The sequence below is a fragment of the Scomber scombrus genome, chromosome 11, assembly GCF_963691925.1.
Source record: "Scomber scombrus chromosome 11, fScoSco1.1, whole genome shotgun sequence".
NCBI lineage: Eukaryota > Metazoa > Chordata > Actinopteri > Scombriformes > Scombridae > Scomber > Scomber scombrus.
This window is the reverse complement of record NC_084980.1, coordinates 14,462,249-14,482,497: the sequence shown is the minus strand read 5'-3', so window position 1 is coordinate 14,482,497 and position 20,249 is coordinate 14,462,249. Positions and strand designations below refer to the sequence as shown.

General features: G+C 42.6%; 1 protein-coding gene across 1 annotated transcript in view; it reads left to right on the top strand.

Annotated features, from left to right (window-relative positions):
* Positions 1–11,162: 11,162 nt before the first annotated feature.
* The window catches only part of LOC133990927 (glypican-5-like), a 99,876-nt gene continuing 90,789 nt past the window's right edge, over positions 11,163–20,249 (top strand). The window contains 2 exon segments of the mRNA XM_062429352.1: positions 11,163–11,340; positions 19,714–19,875. Coding sequence (XP_062285336.1) covers positions 11,163–11,340; positions 19,714–19,875 — 340 coding nt within the window.

The window sequence follows — 20,249 nt, the reverse complement described above, 5'->3', positions numbered from 1 at the left end:
TTGCACTGCTTTTTCACCCCTCCAAAACAAACACATTTTTGGCGGCCTAAACATGCACGAAAACTCATGAAAATTTGCACACTCGTCAGACCTGGTGACGCCAAGAAATGGGCGTGGCAAAATGGCTCTATGGCGCCCCCTAGGACACCTTAAAATGTGAATTTCTTCAGTCCAGATTGACGTATGAAAACTAATTTTGGTATGCAAATGTATTATTTCCAGATGCACAAAAATGTTGGGGGGATCACACTGTCCGTCTAGAAAGTCGGCTATTTTGATTCAAAGTCGCGTTTTTGGCGCTATTTTTGCCATTTCCAGCCCTCATACTTTAACAAACTCCTCCTTGATATTTGACCCCACCGACTTCAAATTCGGTCTGTATCATCTTTGAGATGAAAAGTTATACATGGTGGGCGTGGCAGTGTGGCAAATTCTGATGTTTCACCATGAAATTTCAAAGCCTTATAACTTGACCTCCACATTGTCTGATCTTTTCCAAATTGTATAAGTTTGTTAAGAGTCCCGGTCTGAAGACATGTACAGGCCCATATTCAGTGACAGTCATAGTGCCACCTACTGGCAACAGGAAGAAATAAGCATCATTCTTTGAATGATTACTCCTAGTAGGTTGGGCAGATACACCTGAAATTGACTCCAATAAAATGTATGACCTTGATGATGCTACTTCCTGAAGCTTATGACCCATATTCAAACGATATTGCCATGGCAACACATTCTGCGCCATTAAAATACAATGCTGTTTTTGACAGTCAAAGGATGCTTCTACAATCATGAAACTTGACACACATCTAGAGGGCAGCCAGTTAACATTCAAGTCTTTGACATGGGTGTGGCAAAATTGCCTCTGTTATACCTTGTGGGCATGGCAGTGCTGCAAATTTCGATGTTTCAATATGAAAGAGGAAGACCTTAAAGCGACTCTTACCTTTCTTTCATTTCACACAGCACTTTGAAAAAACTTGAACAGCAACAACCCCTCCTCCCTCCTATGTCCCACCCCTGCATATGACAAACATCATCTGATTTACATGAAATTAACATGATGTGTTCTCAACATCATTATACTACAACATGACATATAATTGGTTGGTGATCTGTAGCACAACATAGTGGACTCAGGAAGTGTTTTTTAACCCCATCACGCATTGTTCAATGAAAGCCCTGGTGCACAGACCCTTACATGCCCGCTGTGCGAGTCCTCCGACTGCGTCACAGCCTGACATGCATCCGATGGTGGGTCACGACCAATCGATCAGTGGGACATTAAAGGGAGAAAACCACAGTTAAAGAGGCCACGATAATGTTTAGGCAGCCCAAATAGCACCCCACGGAGGTCGGCTACAAGTCTGGTGAGTTGCCTGGGCTGCTCTCTGGAGCTCTGCGTTTCCGAAAACTGGGTTTCTGAAATCGTGACAATGGTAGCTTGGAGTTTCCTCCTAAAGTGACGACCAAAATCACTTTCGAGCCTGAGGGCCTGGTATACGCCAGTGCAGAGGTAAAACACTTAGAAATTTTCCAGCTTGTGCTTCGTGGTCCTGGTACACATGTACATCATGTATTTTCGTGCACCTGGTATACTAACACCTGGTTCTGGTACTCTATCATGTATTTATCGTGCCCCTGGTATACTAACACGTGGTTCTGGTTCCCTGTCATGTATTTCGCACCCCTGGTAACCCCTCTGGAAGCCTCAGCTCTTGAAAATTGAGTTTCTGAAATTGTGCAGATGATAGGTTGGTATATCTGCCTAAAGTGAGAGCAAAGACACTTGATGCCAAAGGGTTTGGCCATCTTCCGCCGCCACCTCCATGCCAGGAAGGCGGGAATCCCGTCACTGATGGACTTCGCAAAGTGGCTGGAGTATGAGTTAGAAATCCAGGAGGGCGGAGACAGGCTTGATAAAATAGAGGATGTCCAGAGAGGGAGAAGCTGGCCAAAGAGGGAAGGCGACAAAGATAAGAGAGCCGCTAGGAAGACCATGAACGTGCTGCACGGTACTGCACATGACACAGCACCCCAGGGATGTCCAACCGAAGCTTCAGATCACCAAGAGGCCCCAGATACGCCCAAACACTACTGCCCTTACTGCAGCAATACGCTACACTTCCTGGACCAGTGCTTGAACTTCAAGCAATTAACCAGGGAGCAGAAGACGACCTGGGTGAAGTCGAATAATCGCTGCTGGCGCTGTGGACGGCACCACCAGGCCGCCCAGTGTCGGTTGAGAGTTCTGTGCAAGATGTGCAAAGGGAAACACCTCGAGGCCTTGCATGATGTCAATCTCCGGCCTGGCAGGAATGAGCGCGCTGCAGGGAATGGCACCAGTGCAGAGATGAAGCTAGCAACAGATGTTCTGTACCTGGATCGGCGTGCTGGCTGCAATCAGGTCCTTCTGAAGGTCAGTAAGGTGATACTACGTAACGGCAACCACACTCTGGAGACATATGCCATATTAGACGATGGCTCAGAGAGGACAATCCTTCTCCAGGAGGCTGCTCAGAGGCTGCAACTTCATGGAACTCCTGAGAGCCTCACCCTGAGAACAGTTCGACAAGATCTGAGGACTCTACATGGTTCATCAGTGGCATTCAAGATCTCCCCAGCTAGCCAGCCAACAAAGACATTTAGGATCGAGAGGGCCTTCACTGCAGGGGAGCTAGGTCTAGCTGAACACTCTTATCTAGTGAAGGGACTGCAGAGCAGATATAAGCACCTCAAGACACTCCCCCTGCAGCCGTTCACAGACGCCCACCCACTTCTCTTGATAGGCTCAGTCTGTCCACACCTGGTGACGCCTATTGAGCCAGTCCGTCTCGGTCCGCCAGGGGGCCCAGCTGCAGTAAAGACCAGGCTTGGCTGGACACTGCAAGGGCCAGTCAAGTCTTTCCAACAGTGCAACCGCCCACAGCAGTGTCTGTTTGTGTCCACCACCTCCCCGGCAGCTGAGCTCTTTAACCAAGTGGAGAAGCTCTGGCAACTGGATACATTACCGTACAGAAATGAGAAGTTGGTGACTAGGTCACGGAGGGACCAAGAGGCTATAAACCTTCTAGAGGCAAAGACTAAGAGAGTCGAGGTAAAGGGAGTCAGATACGCCACCCCACTGTTGCGTGTGAGTAACATGCCTACGCTCACAGCACAGCCTGAAGCAGTACTCCCCAGCCTACGTAATACAGAGAAGCACCTCAGCAGAGACCTAGTGAAGGCAGAGGCGTATCAAGCAGAGATCGTGAAGCTGGAGGAAGCAGGCTATACCACCAAAATGAGTCAGGAGCAAGTAAAGACCTCCAATGAGTCGTGGTTTATTCCCCACCACCTGGTGACACATAACGGGAAGGATCGTATAGTGTTCAACTGTTCCTACTCATATAAGGATGAGAACCTCAACGAGCTGCTGTTGTCCGGCCCAAACCTAGGTGCATCTCTCCTGGGTGTCTTGCTGCGGTTTAGGGAACACTCCATTGTGGTCAGCAGTGACATAAAGGGAATGTTTCACCAGGTGAGGTTGCTTCCTGAAGACCGGCCCCTGCTGCGCTTTCTCTGGCGCAACCTACAGAAAGACTCCCAGCCTAGTGTATATGAGTGGCAGGTCCTTCCCTTCGGGACTACCTGTTCACCATGTTGTGCCATATACGCTCTACAGAGGCACGTGTATGACCACACCAACCCAGGGGATGCAGTTCGTGGGTCAGTCGACAACCACTTCTACGTGGATAACTGGCTACAGAGTTTCCCTTCTCAAGATATGGCCAAAGATGTCACAGACAAGCTGAGGGGGCTGTTAATGGAAGGGGGCTTCGAACTGCGACAGTGGGCCAGTAACACACCAGATGTCATCAGCCACCTGCCCAAGGAGATCAGGGCAGACAGTAGTGAGCAGTTGCTGAATCACACCGACATGGAGTATTGGCCAGCCAATATGACCCCATAGGGTTCCTCACGCCATACACTACGAGGGCTAAAGTGCTTGTTCAACAGTTATGTGACAAGAAGCGGGAGTGGGATGACCCCCTGCTGCCTGGTGAGTTGCTTACGGCATGGCAAGACTGGGAGAATGAGTTACAGTACTTGGACAACATCAGACTCCCTCGCTGCTATGTGAGCTCAGCCATGGACCATGCGGCCAGTAAGCGAGAGGTCCACATCTTCTGCGACACATCTCAACGTGCGTATGGTAGTGTGGGATATCTTCGCACAGAAGATGCAGAGGGGCATGTAGAGGTGGCATTCCTGACAGCCCGGTCCAGAGTGGCCCCCAAGCGTCAGCTTTCCATGCCACGGTTGGAGCTGTGCGCTGCACTCACTGGCGCTCAGCTCGCAAACCTGCTAAACAGAGAACTCACCCTGGAGATATCCAGAGTGGTCATGTGGTCAGACTCCACAACAGTGCTTGATCCAGTCGGATTCCTGCCGCTATAAGGTGTTTGCAGGAACCCGCATAGCAGAAATTCAGGAGTTAACTGATAGCCAGGCCTGGCGCTACGTGGAGACGTCAGAGAACCCCGCAGATGACCTCACACGAGGGAAATCACTGGAAGATCTCACCGGTGAGAATCATTGGATCCGGGGACCCCCGTTCCTGTGGCTGCCACCTAACCAGTGGCCAGTGCACCCAATCACTAACAGTGAAGACATCGCGGAGGAGCTACGAAAGCCTACAATGTGCCTGGTTGCTATGGTAATAGGCACCGACCATTCCTTACCTGACGCTCAGCAGTTTAGCACCTTCAGTGAACTGGTGAAGGCAACTGCAAAGTACCTTCACGAAGCGGCTCCTGACACTAGTGGGACTCCTACAGCATAGGAGTTTAAGGAGGCGGAACTCAGCATTCTGCGGTCCGCTCAGCGAGACAGCTTCCCTGAAGAAGTCCAGTGCTTGGCAGCGGGGAGACAAGTCCCTTCCTCCAGCTGCTTAAACACACTAGCTCCAGAATATGATGCATCTTTCCAGCTGATTCGAGTAGGTGGTCGATTGCGGCGCTGTCAGGATCTGGAGGATGATGTGATCCACCCTGTACTCCTTGACCCGAGACATACTGTAACCAAGATGCTCATACGACAGGTCGATCATGATCTGAAACATCCTGGGGCAGAGCGGCTATTCGCAGAGCTGAGGAGGAAGTTTTGGATTCTTCGTGGCCGTGAGGCTATAAGAAAAGAGCAGCGCTCATGTCCCGAGTGTCAGAGGTGGAGAGCCCAACCTGTCAACCCCAAGATGGCAGACTTGCCCCCTGCACGGCTCAGGCTACATCAACCAGCCTTCTTCTCAACAGGGATTGACTGTTTCGGTCCGATGCAGGTTAAAGTTGGCCGTCGGAATGAGAAACGCTGGGGCTTGCTCTTCAAATGCCTCACAACGAGAGCAGTCCATATTGAAGTGCTGTCAAGCATCAACACAGACTCTTTCCTGATGGCCTTGAGGAGGTTCATATCCCGTCGTGGGAAACCTTCGGAGTTGCGCTCGGACCAGGGCACCAATTTCCGGGGTGGAGATAGGGAACTACAAGAAGCTTTCCAAGCCCTCCATCCTTCTCTCCAAGCCCAGCTGGCAGAGTACCAGATCAAGTTCTGCTTCAACCCACCTAGTGCGCCCCACTTCGGAGGTTCCTGGGAGCGGGAAATCAGGTTGATTAAAGCTGCCCTGACTGCTACCCTGGGCTCCCAAGTCGTCAGCGGAGAAGTGCTGACCACCGTCCTGATAGAGATTGAGGGCATTCTCAATTCCAAGCCCCTCGGCTACATATCATCCGATGTAGCAGACCCAGACCCAGTCACCCCCAATTTGTTGTTGATGGGGCGGCCAGACCCCTCACTACCTCAGGCAGTGTACCACGACTCAGAGCTGCTCAGTCGTCGCCAATGGAGGGCCTGTCAAGTGTTGTCCGATCGCTTCTGGGCACGGTTCCTGCGTCACTATTTGCCTACACTACAAACCCGGTCCAAGTGGCAGGCAGACACACCCCCTCTTCAGCTGGACACTGTCGTGATGATTGTCGACCCTCAACTGCCCAGAGCATTGTGGCCTGTGGGAAAAATTACCAAGGTGTTCCCTGGTGCCGATGGTCTGATTCGCACAGCGGAGGTCAAAGTCAGGGACCGCACCTATGTTCGACCGGTGAGCCGTCTCATCAGACTCTCTGCTGTACCAGAAGAGGATGAGCAGTGATGTACCGAAGACTGCAAATTTGCTGAAGCAAATTTGGGGGCGGCTGTTCTGAAGACTGTATGGCAGGACAGGTGATGAGCAGAGCCCGACCACAAGGGGCGCTGCCGCGCCCGGTCAAGCAGTGTACTACTGGTTTGAGGAAAGAAGTGGAGATCGTCAGCAGTGTTATTTTTTCTATATAAGTGGACAAGATTATTGTCTTGAATCAGTTGATCCGCTGGTTGTATTTAGATGTGCGTCCAGAGAGATGTAAGTTTAAGTTATGTTGGCTACAAATGCATTCAATTTTTGGGCTGTTACCTGTTAGAGTCAGGTTTATATCTTGTGTTAATAAGAGTGTGTTGCTAATGATTAGAGGTGCTCATTATCAATGGTAATGATACAAACGGTCATTTATTTTATATTTGCGGCACTGACCGTCTCTTTTCTTTCTTATTTATATGTGATATACATAATTCTGGTGATTGTGTATTTTGTTATTAATGGTTATTATTATTTCTGTTTATTCCAGAACCACACACACACATACAATCACCTGCACAACCTGTAATGGTCACTTACTGTTCAATTAAAGCGCCATAAAAGGATTAACCGTTTCATCCTTGTCTTGGGGGAACCTTGAGGACTGCGTTCTAACAGACGCACATTTTGCGATTACACACAGAGAGAAGCCAGATAGCTTTCCATGAGACACTATATTACACTCAGTGTGCCCCGTTAGTGGATCAGCTTTGCGGATGATGTCACGCAAACCTTTAGTAAATCAGGCCCAGAGTCTCATGTGACCTAGGTGATGTAGGTTGCAACATAATAGACACAGGACGCTGGAAGGGTTAGGGTTAGGGTTTCTTTCTCATTGTCTTGTACTTTAACTCATGGCTATGCCTTTCAATTGGCTATGCTGTTAGGATTAATGCAATCACTGCCTATGACAGTAGCTGTGCAAATGGCTGGTTGGAGCTATGTTCTTGTACAACAAGTATAATTGATGTTCACTTCTCCAGGTCCTACAGGGATGAAGCATAGCTGCTTACTAACGATATCATGTCCATGTTCATTGTCCTACATTAGCCAGCCACAGAACCATCTGCCTTACCCTGTATGCTGTCTTATTGGAACCGTATTGTGATGGTAGATAATTTACCAATGGTGGAGGCAAAAGCAAAAGTTCAATCTCTTATCCAGCAACTGTCTGTACGAGGTCATATTGCACCCCCCAGATGTGTTTTGACTTGTTTAGAAGAAGCAATCTAGCCCAATATATAAAATAACGTGCAGTGATTCATAAGTTTTATGCTGTACCAGTATTCTGTGAACAAAACTCAAAACACCACTTATCCACCCTGGTGAATGTCATTTTAAGCAGAAGGAGAGACTCATGAGTCGGTTCCGATGCTTGGCCACCAAGCTTCACATCCCACTGAAACTGAGTCTTGATGGAACACTTGATTTATTGATTGTTGATATGAAATGTTGGCAGCATTGAGATCATATTTGTAGGTGCCATATGAATAATTTAAGTATTTCATAGTGATTTAAGTTCATGATTGATTATATTTTGGATTTAATATTAGTTTCATGATTTAATTGAATTGAAAAATGTTAATTCAAGTCATAATTAGTATTTTGTTAAAATTTGCACTGATATGGTAACACAAATATTGGTTTTCATTTCATAATGTCATTAATGGTTCCCATGTGGTAGATAAAAATAGGAGCCTGTAGCTTTAAGAGTGTCCAAGCTGTTGAGGCGGCATTTAGAAGCTAAATTGGTGAATTACCTGACAGGGAGAGGAGCTCACGGTTTTTCTGACCATGTTCACACTGTTTTTTGAGCCATTAGAAACGTTTTGGATCGAGTTCAGGAGATTAGACAAGATACAGACAGTTTACCGTACCTGTGGATTTGTATGCTTTTTCTTTTTGTATTTTTGTCAAATAAATCTGAAAGACAATCTACTGTGGAGAACTCACCTTTTTGGAGAACACGCGTCAGCCATGGATAGGTTTTATTGGAAAACCTACAATATTAATTAAGATCATTTTAACATTCCAGGAATGGAAAAAAATATCTGAGAATGTGGTGTACTCATTGTCAAAACTATAGCGCTTACATTTAAAGTATGTGCAAAAGTATTCGTCCTGTAACCAACATGTATCCAAGTGGTAATGGAAGAGAGAGAAGAGGACCTGTTTACCTCAATCATATGGACAGTCCTCTGTAGTTTGCTAGTTTGGCATGTTGGATCATGATGTGCTGGTGTATCCCTTGCCAAAGAGCTTTTCACTCTGCTGTTTTACATGATGCTCTTGTAAGTGCTGCTGGTCCATCCAAACTTGCCAGGAAGGACTTCTTGATAGAATACTTTAGCCAAACTTACAGAGGCATCCCCTACTCAGATACTTTGTTGCTATCTTTTCCCTCTGCAGTAACATAATCGCCAGTGCAAATCACATTTGTGCATAAGCATACTTAATTCAAGAGTATCCTCTGCTGGAATGCTTTAGAACAACCGATGGAACAGGGAAGTAAACTGAAAAATTGCTCCATGCCTATAGTACTTGATGTTCAATGTATATGTAACATCTGTGTAACTGGTGTTACATCTTTGTATGTTTTCATTGACAATTGGATTGTATGATTTCATTCTTTGGTGAGTCGTCTCTCAAGGGAGCTCATTGACTATGGCCCCTACTTTACTGTACTCATCACGGGACTTGTCTGCTAGTCTTGTAGTACTGTGTTAACCCAACCATTTGAACCCCTGGACTAGACAAACTGGAGACTAACTGTAAGATCATGCTTTGTCTCCTTGTTTGTTGCTTGTGTGGGGAGCTTTTTGCCTCAGCCAGCTCACTAACCTGGCTGCTGTCGTGTCCAAACTGTTGGAAGAATAGTGTACTGCTAATGCGAGCCTGTACCCTGTTTAGGGGCAGGTACCATCAGCATGTGTGATGGAGGTCATGGGAAAAAGTGGGGCCTTGTCCAAGAAGAAGGCTGGGTTGTAGACATTGTTGTTTAGACACACAGACACAAGGGTCAGCAAGTTTATAAGCTGTCATTTTGACAAGGATACCAGGTTTTGGGATGCTCTGTAAACTGACTAGCTGAGCTTTACCCTGTGCTTTTACCTAATTCCAGGATTACTGTATGTAACTTCTATGCAGTAGAAATGCTGAACTTTCTGTTAAAGCCAGAATAACAGCAAATGTACCATTTTTCTCCTTCTTAATACGTAGTTCAGGTCAGGATGCTGTGTTAAAGGTTGCATGTAGTACAACTGTATTACACATGTGAATAGCAAACATACCACGCTTGTTGGTGATGACAATAGTTTTTGAGCTTGAACAGTAACCAGCAGGTCTCATCAGCAGATAAAAAATTAAGCTCTATTGGTTAAGAGTAGTGACTCTTAAAGTGGGATCAGGGAACCTTCAAGAGTCGTTAAGGGTGTTCCAAGGTGTTCCCAGCAAAAAGGGGATTCATTTATTTTATTATAATTTATTAATACTAAGTCTTTAAAAACAGACGTAGTACCCTGTCTGTCCAGGAGATGGTAGTATTTAACAAAAAATCAAAGAGAATTACATATTGGAATCTGGTGACAAAAGTTGAAAATTAGTGCAAGACAAACCTGTCACACACCTGCCGTGTCTGCATAAGAAAACAACTGTCTTTTATTGTAAAATACATAATTAATTACATTTTATAATGTTTTGTATGTCTGTTTGACATTGGATTATCACATTGGCCATGCTCTCTCTAAATTTACTAAATTTGCTAAATTTTAAATCTGAGGTGTATTAAGATCAACACCAAATCTTGGGACAAAAACAAAAAACACCATCATGATGAGATTATTGCAGTTTACTTGTCGAATCACTTGTGATGTTTTTTGACTATATATTGTAACTCTCCAAGACTTCTAAATGGATACCTCCATAGACAGACAAGGCTGCATAATCCCCCATCTGTGGGGGTAAAAAAACGTAATTTTGTTATGTTTTTACACAGTTCTACCAGGAGATGTCAGCAATGTAAATCAAGAAATAACTACACATTAACATCGAACACAGGATTCTCCTTTATGCAGGTAGTCGATTGCTATTGGCATCCTCCACAATCACAATACTATATGTTGTGTGCCTACATGATGTCTATAATCCATTCACTCATTATCCCCAGTGCTGATAAAGAATATAAAGAACCAGCGAATTGTTAAATGTGTTACAAAATATGTTGAAAAATTCAGAAAAATAATTTAAAAACAAAGGTGAGGTTTTGTTTGATGAAATTTGACAGATCAGAGGCCAGTGCAGTTGACACTTCCTAATCCAAATGGTGAATACTTTCATGTAGGCTGATGTTTTGCTTTACATTATTTAATCGTGACACAGTAGTAGAAAAATAGTTTAGACTTAAGTAATGTTTAGATGGGCATAACAAGTTTCAGCAAAAACGCTCAACTGATACAAATGCTGTAGATAGACTTATACTGTATAATGGACAATCCCTCTGGTTTATTGATAACAATGGAAACTGTTTAGTTGTTGGGATTTAAAATGTTGTCATAAGGATACGGGCACTGCAAGCCTCTATAGGGATATTGTAGTGAGTTTTAGTTGGGGCACTTAACTGAAGTAAACAGAAAGGGAGGGGAGAGTGTGCGCAAGGCTTTGGAAACAGGCATGCAGACAGCACCACTGCAAAGTGTTGAGCGCGGGACAGACTGGCTGCAGCCCGCACCACTTACGCCACTCTTCTTCTGTCCAAGAAAACCCCAGACCTCTCCTGTGAGGCGCTCAACACTCATCCCAACCAATAATGTGAGAATCAGTCGGACACGTCTGTCAGATGTTTAAACTCATCGTCGATTCATTGTGCTCAAGTGCCGTCTGTTTTCAACACTGTCACACAGTTTCCAATCAGGCTACAGTAGACTATCCACAAGGATACCTGGTGTGAGATGCGGTCATGTCCCGGAGAATATGCCCACGCGTAACCTCTTGCGGACTCTTTTGGATCTTGTCAGTGGTCATATTTGCGGTGAACGTGATCGACGTGGACGCGTACAGCTGTCATGAAGTGAGGACCGCTTTCCAGCTGCGGCAGGTCGGGCCGCTGCACCGCGTACCGGAGACACCTGGCACAGGTGAGCCAGTGGATTTGGCATGTATAGTCGAGTGCAATTTGGCTAAAGCGCACTGCAAACATAATGCAGTGGTGATAATAGGTCCGCAGATAAAAGATGCTGGTTTTGTTTGTGCAACCATTGCCATGTCTGCAAATAACACCAGAACTTGCTTAATGTGTTTTAAAGAGCAATTACATGGCAATGATTCTGGTCTAGATAGAAAAAAGCATATACTTTTAATGAGTGTTAAATGTATCTTAAATATTCTTTGCTCCTGTCAAAAGCACATGTGGGTCAGTGTACAATGACAGACAAAAAGCCCACTGAAATGACAGCAGCCATTGAAAGGTTGAGAGACAGAACAGATATTGCTCTCTGTCTTCATTTTTGTCAACACATTTCCTGTTGTATTATTTAGCCATGTCTGTGAAGCAACCTTTAAAAGGGTTTGGACATAAATCTGTGTATGGGGGATGCAGTTAGTTATAATGATTATTGTAAACAACATAGTCCACTACAAAATCAGAAATTATTTAAATTTAAAATAAAACCCTATTCATTCTTGATAACATATCTGACAACATAATGGGGTCTGGTTTAAAGCAACAGTGCTTGTTTATTTTTCAAATCTTTTCTTAAAACTTCTTACCATACAAGCAGGCTGTTTTGAGAGACTGCATAATTATTTTGCACATTTCCTTTGGCCGAGAAGCAGCTCAGTACATCCACAATCTACTGAGACAGGGATTTTGAGTTCAAACAAGTCTAGTATGAGGGAGAGGTCTCATGGGGTTTAGTCTCTGTGGATAAAGACGCTACAATATTGTGTGCACAGTTGGGGCTGATTGATTTCTTATCTGCACATTGATTGGACAAGTCAAACATCAACATTTTTTGGCAGTATGTCTTCAGAGACATGAGCTGGCAACCCTTCAATCTTATATTACATACACACTCAGTACATGAGTTCAGCTCATGGACCTAAGTTTATGAGAAAGGCCTAAAGCGTCTTTTGGCATCTCTGCTGACATGTTTCTCAAAAGTTTCCTGCCTTTTGTCAGATTTTTGTCAGAGGGATGCTTGAAAGCAGTTATAAATGCCTTGAAACTTTTGTGGTATGTGCTTTCCTCCAGCACAGAGAGGAAAAAGTTATTTTGTGAGGATAAACATTGGTTCCAAATCTGTTTTGGACCCAAAATGCATTTTGTGAGGGTTTAGGCTTTGCTACAACTATGCTGGTTTTGCTTGAAAGTTATTCTGAAAGTATAGTAAGACCCTTCATCACTTTTACTAATAATGTCATGTTTCATCTATGTTGGTCCATTTCTATCAGCTGTCACATATATTTCAACACAACAAAATGGGTAATGCAGTGGCCATTATAATGATTAATCTAGTTTTTAAAATAATTAAATAGTAAGTTAATGTAAATCTCAAATACCAGTAGATATGCATTGAATAAGTATCAATGTGAACACATACCACAATCCTATACTCTCAGTGAAATTGTGTCACATGCAAGCTGGTAGCAGCTTAAGTATCACCTAGTCTGAGTCTGCACAGCAAGATGAGCAATAGATATCTTAGTGGGAAACATACCTAGAGGTGCATCCAAACCACTTGATATGTTTGTTTAGCAGGGTGTCACTACTAGCAACAGATGTCAGTTTCATTGCAAGCAGTAGTTTAGGGTTTGCTCTTAAAGACAGCGAGAGGACCTTGGTCTTCTGAGCATGTCAGCAGTCTGGAGCAAGGTTGCGTGACAAACTTTTACAGTCTGCAGTGCATTGGCAGAAGCTATACATGAACATCTAAGTCTGATATTGGAGCTGTCAATGAACAATTTTCCTGATACTGAGCAACAAACAAATGAAAATCACATACAGGCCATACTGAATAGTGTAATAATCTTTAGTTTTAATTAATTGCTCCCCCACCTCTAACCCTCATGAGATATTTTATTTCTGAAGCACACCTTTTATCTATAGTAATAAAGTTTGAGTGTAGTGCTGATATAATCCAGATACAAGGATCTGCTAGTCACTAATAGTTGATATAAATATTTGTGTTATTTAAAAGGTGCGGTGAACTGAATTATTGTGCTTTGACATGCCACCACTTCTCTGCTGTCCCCTCCCTTCACAGCTAATCAAACATTGCTGGAGCTTCACAAGTACATTTCGGGCTTAAATCTTATTTTGCTTTTTATTTATACTTGTGTACGTGTGTGTGTGTGTGTGTGTGTGTACACAATTATGCTACTCTGCTTCAGTTCTCAGATCAAATGCCAACAAAAGCAACTCTTGAAATTTGAAGTGGCAAAACTTCAGCACTTTTCACAGTCTGATGTTTGTTTAGGATACAGTGCTACATTTCATTCATATGTGGTGAACTGATTTCTCACTAAGCGCCAGGAGTGTGGCAGCAGGGAACTTAAGAGCTGACCAATTGGATATGAAACAGAATTTGACTTTTACAGTACACATATTATGCAATATGTTTTTGTTGTTCAAAATAATCATAATGGTATCCAAAGAAAGCATGCTGTAGTGTGTAAGTAATATATATATATATATATATATATATATATATATATATATATTTTAATACTTTATATACTGTGTTGTCAACAGTTAAATGTGTAACACTGTATGATAATTTAGAACTCTATAATTTAGAGTTATTTTTTTTTACTGAATTAGTTCCTACTATTACTGCTATTTCTTCATTAGTAGGAAAATAAATGCTTTAAAATGCAATTCCTTATACATGAATTCCCTTCTCAACAATGTAGTTGAAAAGTCACTTACTTGCAGATGCTTGCTAAAGCTGTGTTAATGATGGGACCTTTAGAAGACTTGTTTCATGGGCCACAATTTATAAAAACTGACTATCTCCCTGCCACACTTAGCATAGGTAACACAGATAATAAGTGACCTGAAGTTGCTTATCCTGACATTATATTGAAGAGTTATGGCCACTTTGGTACTCAGCCAAATACCACATATTGAGATTACCACAGGGTGCTGATATAGCCCTTTAGAGATAGATCATTTGGGAGGCAGACAGCAAGCAGTGCTGTTTGCAGACACACCAGTGCTGAGATATGATCAACCTATTTTACAGCTCAGTTAAAACTACCTCATTGAGAAGGGCTTATCTGATTGTGTACATACCACTCACTGTTTTTCATCTTACTACTGCCATTCACTGATTTATTAAGTCATTAACAGCTATTCTAGAGTTAAAGAGAAAGTGCCTTATATCTTTAATTCAAGGCAAGCAGGGTCATGTGTTAATAGCCAAGGAATGGGAACACACTGTGTTATCACATGTCGCCACATCCTTAACCAGTTACAGCGTCAAAAGCCTTGGCAAGCTCTCAAAGCTCAACATGGTCTTTGATTGGCTGTACTTATTTTGATTCCCTTTTTAACTTGGCCTTTCTCACTGAGAGAGCAAGCACATGGTGCACACCTCCTACTCCATACTCACTAGAATTTGTTGAGCATGTGTGTTTTCTTTTCCAGGCCATCTCTCAACCACTTATTTCACTCTAATGTAAGATTCACAGAAGAACATCTCCAGTCCATTTTCTTTAAAAAACTTAAGCCAATAGATAAAAGAAACTGTTGGTAAAAATAAGAACAACAGAGATTATACAGACGAAGGACACATTAAAGAATAAAACAACAAACTGTTTTAGTATTGGTATTGGGCTTCCACATGCCACCAGAACAGCTTGAGTGCACCTTGGCATTGATTCTACAAGTCTCTGTACTCTACTGGAGGGATTAACGCCATTCATTTGGTGTTTTGACAATGGTGGTGGAGAGCGCCATCTAACATGTTGGTCCAAAATCTCTCAGAGATGTTCAATTAGGCTGACTGCGAAGGCCATAGCATATAATCCACATCATTTTCATTCTCTTCAAACCAATCAGTGACCCTTCATGCCCTATGGATGGGGGGCATTGTCATCCTGGAAGAAACCTCTCCCATCAGGATAGAAATGTTTCATCATAGGATGAAGGTAATTACTCAGAACAACTTGTATTGATTAGCCGTGACCCCTCCCTCTAAGTGAACAAGTGGACCCAACGGAGCCACCAGAGCCCCTCACTGTAGGAGTCAACCATTCAGACCTGTACCAGTTTGTCCTATAATTTGTCCCATATCTTCAAGTAACAGGACACAATACAGGTAGTTGAATTTACAAGCACCTCAGATGCTCTTTCTCAAGTTCACCCAATTACTTCTGCCTTACCAGTGTTGTGTCAGTCTGAAGCTGATTACCATGTCTGAGACAGACTCTACTCTTGATTGTGTGCTATCCCACCCTCTTGGCTTGCTAGAGACAGATTCAATTTTATGAGGTTAGTAGACTGACAAGTTTATCATCTACCTATCAAATGATATAACCATCTAGAAAAGACTAACCTTGTTGAGCTCTAGGAATAGAAATAGTATTTGTGGGCAGAGATGGTTTCTGAGAAAGTGTTTAACAGATGATCTTGAATGTAACATAATTACTCTGCCAGGGGCTGAACTGTCCTCTAGTATAATGCTGCTTCATCATGTCTGCATCTATCTGTCCTCCAGCCCTCTACTTTACTCTCTTAGCTCTGTCTTTCTGTCTGACCCCTTTGCTTTGGCATGGCTTTGGACAACTGCCAATCACTGATGGCAGTTGCAGCTTGGGGTCTGGGAAAGCTAAACATTACAGTTCAGTTTAAAAGCTCTCCAAAAATGCAGGTATGCAGTAAAGACCCTTTCAGATGTGTTTTCATTCAGCACGGTACATCCCAAGCCCAGCAAATCTGTATAGAGTAAATATCCTGTATGTTCAGTGGATCAGACAACTTCAAAGGGAACTGGCTTCCTGAGGCAGGACGAGGGTAACTGCATTAATTACTGACTTTCTAACAAAGTTATTCTTGTTCTCGTAAAAATATCAAAACAGCAGCATCAGGAAACCGCAACCCTCCAGGTCATCAACGCGTTCCAAATCAAATCAAAATTTCCATCACATATTGGGGAGATGTGAACTGCATAAGAATCATTTTATAAATGCAGTATTTAATGCATGTGTGTTTGAAAAGGGCTGTAATAACATAACTACCTTCTCAGCAATATACTGTATTCATCACATCTAGTACTGTACCACACATTGAGAATGGCATGTGAGTTAGCTATGCAATTATAGAACGGCAGAAATTCTCCACTCAGGAGTTTTGACTTGTGCAATGAAGGGCACTGAGGTGTTGCTGAAGGGATTGTGACTAACAAGTCAAGACCCCTGAGCCATGGCTTTAACACGGCAAATTACTCCAGAGGTATTTGTCACCTGAGGACGATTAAGGGAATAAAGATTCAGAGTTGACATCCAGTCTAAAGAGTAAAGTGTATGAAGGTTTAACCAGGTGGAATGAGTAGTATACTCTGGGCACTAATTTCAAAGGACCTGTAGAGTCCAGTCTTCTTGGCCTATTGGAGTCTATATCAATTCACATTTAAGCAAAATTTTATTAGAAGAAAAGGTACAGATAGAGGTCAAAAGAGGTCCACACTTGATAAAAAGGGTGTAATAAATCAGATTTGTAAGGACAGCTTGTGTCGTGGGAATATGTTAGCATGATTTGAATTTTAATACATTTTAAGTAGCAGAAAAAAATGGAAATTGCTGTTGAGTCACAGTTACCAACCAATTTGACAGAGCTTGAATAGTGTTGAAATAAGAATGGGGAAAGAAGATATTCAAGACTGCTATTACTGCTAAAGGTACCTACATTAGTAAATATCCATATACAGATGGTATGCAAATATTTTATTATTGTTTTATTTAGATTAATTAGTAGAAACTTGTTTTTTGATTGTACTTTAATAGTAAATTGTTTAATTTCTTCTAATAAAACATCAAAATGTTTCAGGTCATTTTATAGACATGCATATCCTGCAATTGGTATCCTGAACATTTAAATGTACCTAAAAAATAACACAGTCAGACATGAATGGATACATCCTACATTGTAGACCTCAGTGATTAAATATTTTAGTTAACCCTTCATACAGAAGCCACTATTAATATAATGTATATAACATGTTTCAAAGATTAGAAAGAACAGACTCAGCAGTTTGTTTGAGTGATACCATGTGCTTGTGATGATTCCAGAAAGTGGCCTGGTATATTCGTGAACCAGCCAGTCTGTCCTGACTGCTGTGGTGGCTTTAACAGCCAAAGTCTTTCTGAGTATCACTTACTCCATGCAGCTACTCGCAAGGGATGGAGAGGCCAACTTGAATTCCACTGTGAGTCCCTGGATATTACTTTCATATCAGAGATAACACACAAATACAAAGGAGAGAAAGAGCCAGCCAGCCAAGGGAACAGTGTCAGAGATGGAAGATGAGAGATGACAGCTACCAAATATGGTGAAATGACGAAGCTAAAATTAAAGTATATGACATGCTTTCAAAAAGCAATGTGTGTTTGACAAGAGAGAGACATCCAATTGAGACGTAATCATCAATTAATCACACAAAATTTGACCAATGAAGAGTGCTAGTACTTGAAGGTAAAGGTTGTTGTTGTAGGTCCTACCTGTGTACTGATTTTTATTGATTTTCATTGTTTATTTATAAACACGTCCTCACATTTTTTTGGCTAGTGAAAATTTAATGGATATATAGTATGTGTATGTATTATGTAGGGGAAATGTTGATTAAGAGGATAGAGCTCTACCCTCACCAAAATATTCTTAGATTGGAAACACTATATTTTTAAATGGGTGAATGTCTTTGTTGGCGTCTTTGTTTTACCCCACGACCGCCACCAGCACATACGGTACTCTTATGATGAGTTTCAGTGAGTTAGACCAAAAAATATAGATTTAGGACTAATACATACACTTTTTAAAGTTAAGACTACTAAATTGACGAGTAAGGTGCTAGTCTAAACCTTAAAGATGTCCTTAATATTCCCTCTGTTTAGTTAAAGGGTTAATATTAAAGGATGTTTACATCAGTGAATACTCTTATATTGATAAGGAATGGGATTCTCACTCGATCCCACTCAGGAAAACATTTGAAAACCACTGTGAAGCTCAGCAGGAGGTAAATAAAGAAATAACAGATGATTTGGGATTTTTTTTTTGTAAAAATTGCAGTATACGTGTATAAAAAAGAACATGATATGATTTTGCAGAAACACTGTTGACAGGGAAACCATGTCAATATAAAAAAGAGTAGACTGCTACAGAGATGGAGATAATGAGCTAGAAGGGGCAGGACAGCCAGTTATGACTTCACTCGTCTGGCTCTGGGATGGGAACAAATGGAGCCTCTCCGGGTAATTAAGAGACACCCAGGCCTCACTAGGATATGCCAGGCAAATGGGAGAGAGGGAGCCGGAAGGGAAAGAGGGATTGAGAATGCAACCCTATTGTGTTTCATGGAGGGATTTGGACGGTGAGGCACTGGTCTTGCGGTCTGTCCTAAGGCCATGCTTTAGGCTCTGGTTACAACACCTGCCTCCAGCCACCCCCTTCAAGCCCTTCCCCCTGTAAAATGAGTTATCATATCAGACTCTTGAATTATGGAAATGTCCATGTGCATGTGGATTTGGGCAGGGAAATGTGTGGGAAAGGACAGTTTTAATAGCCCATGCTAATTGTGACCAGCCTCGATGATGTCATGGCAGTGTTTATATATGTAGCGATGGTGAGAAGCAGGTGACACTGGCAGGACAGGGTGGACTCTGTTTTGGCTGATGTAATTGTGCCTGATTGAGCTGTACTTTGGATCATTGTATTTGCAGTTAGGTCACTGCCTTCATGTGACTGTTGAGAATGTGTGCATGTACATGTGTGTGAATGGCTGTAGGTTTTGCATGTTGGCATCGTAAAATGCAAGTGCATGCATATATTTTCATGTTTGTGGACATGCATTTACATATGTACATCTTGACAGCACTTGACAACATGTGTGCAATTGTATAAGCCAAAGATGTTTCATATTTAGCAAAGACTGTATTTATAGCAGGAAACTTGAATTCTTGGTCTACTTTCTCACCCTCCCATGGTGCCTCTTCTGTCTCCCAGTGGAGTTATGGCATGTCTATCTATGTGCATACTCAGGACACTATACATATACTCACACATACTCATGCACCACAATGTAGAATCATATATATAAATATATATCTGATAGGATAAAAGACTCATCTTATCCAAACTGAGATCTTGAAATTCCCCTTCACTTCCATGTCTTGTGATATGCTTGATACAATGTGTTACCACTGACTTGAAAATGATAATTAAGAAAAAAATCTGAAATTATTTATAAACAAGTTAATATATATGGTACGTGTCCATGTCTGCTTCATTTTCCCAGATGTGGATCTGTTAGTTTGTAAGCACCAGGGTCCATCCTGCTGCACCCGGAAGATGGAGGAGAGCTACCAGTTTGCTGTAAAACGAGAAACGCTCCACAACATTCACTCCTACAGCTATGAGCTCGAGCACCTCATCTCAGGCCACTCAGACGCCTTCCAGGGTAAGTGCTGAGACAAAAGTGGGCAAGCTGGGGCTGCATGGCTTGGGTTAGATGAGATTGAACACTGGGTTGTTGATGATGGACACGAAAGAGATGTTGAAAGAGACAGTGGTTGGTACGTTGTTATTTCTGGTACATGCTGTTCTTACCACTGCCTGGGACTGATATCCCAGAATGTTAGCTTCTGCAAAGTATTTAATTTGAAAACTTTTCCCAGCTTTTTGCTGACTGATAATTGAACATATGACCTTTAGTTGAATCCAAATCCAGAAAGAAACTGCTACATAACTTTGTATTTGTTTTCCTGCTTGCAAATGTTCCCCAGGACATGGAAGCTGGTGTGCAGGCAATGTGTGTAATTCAAAAAAATGGGC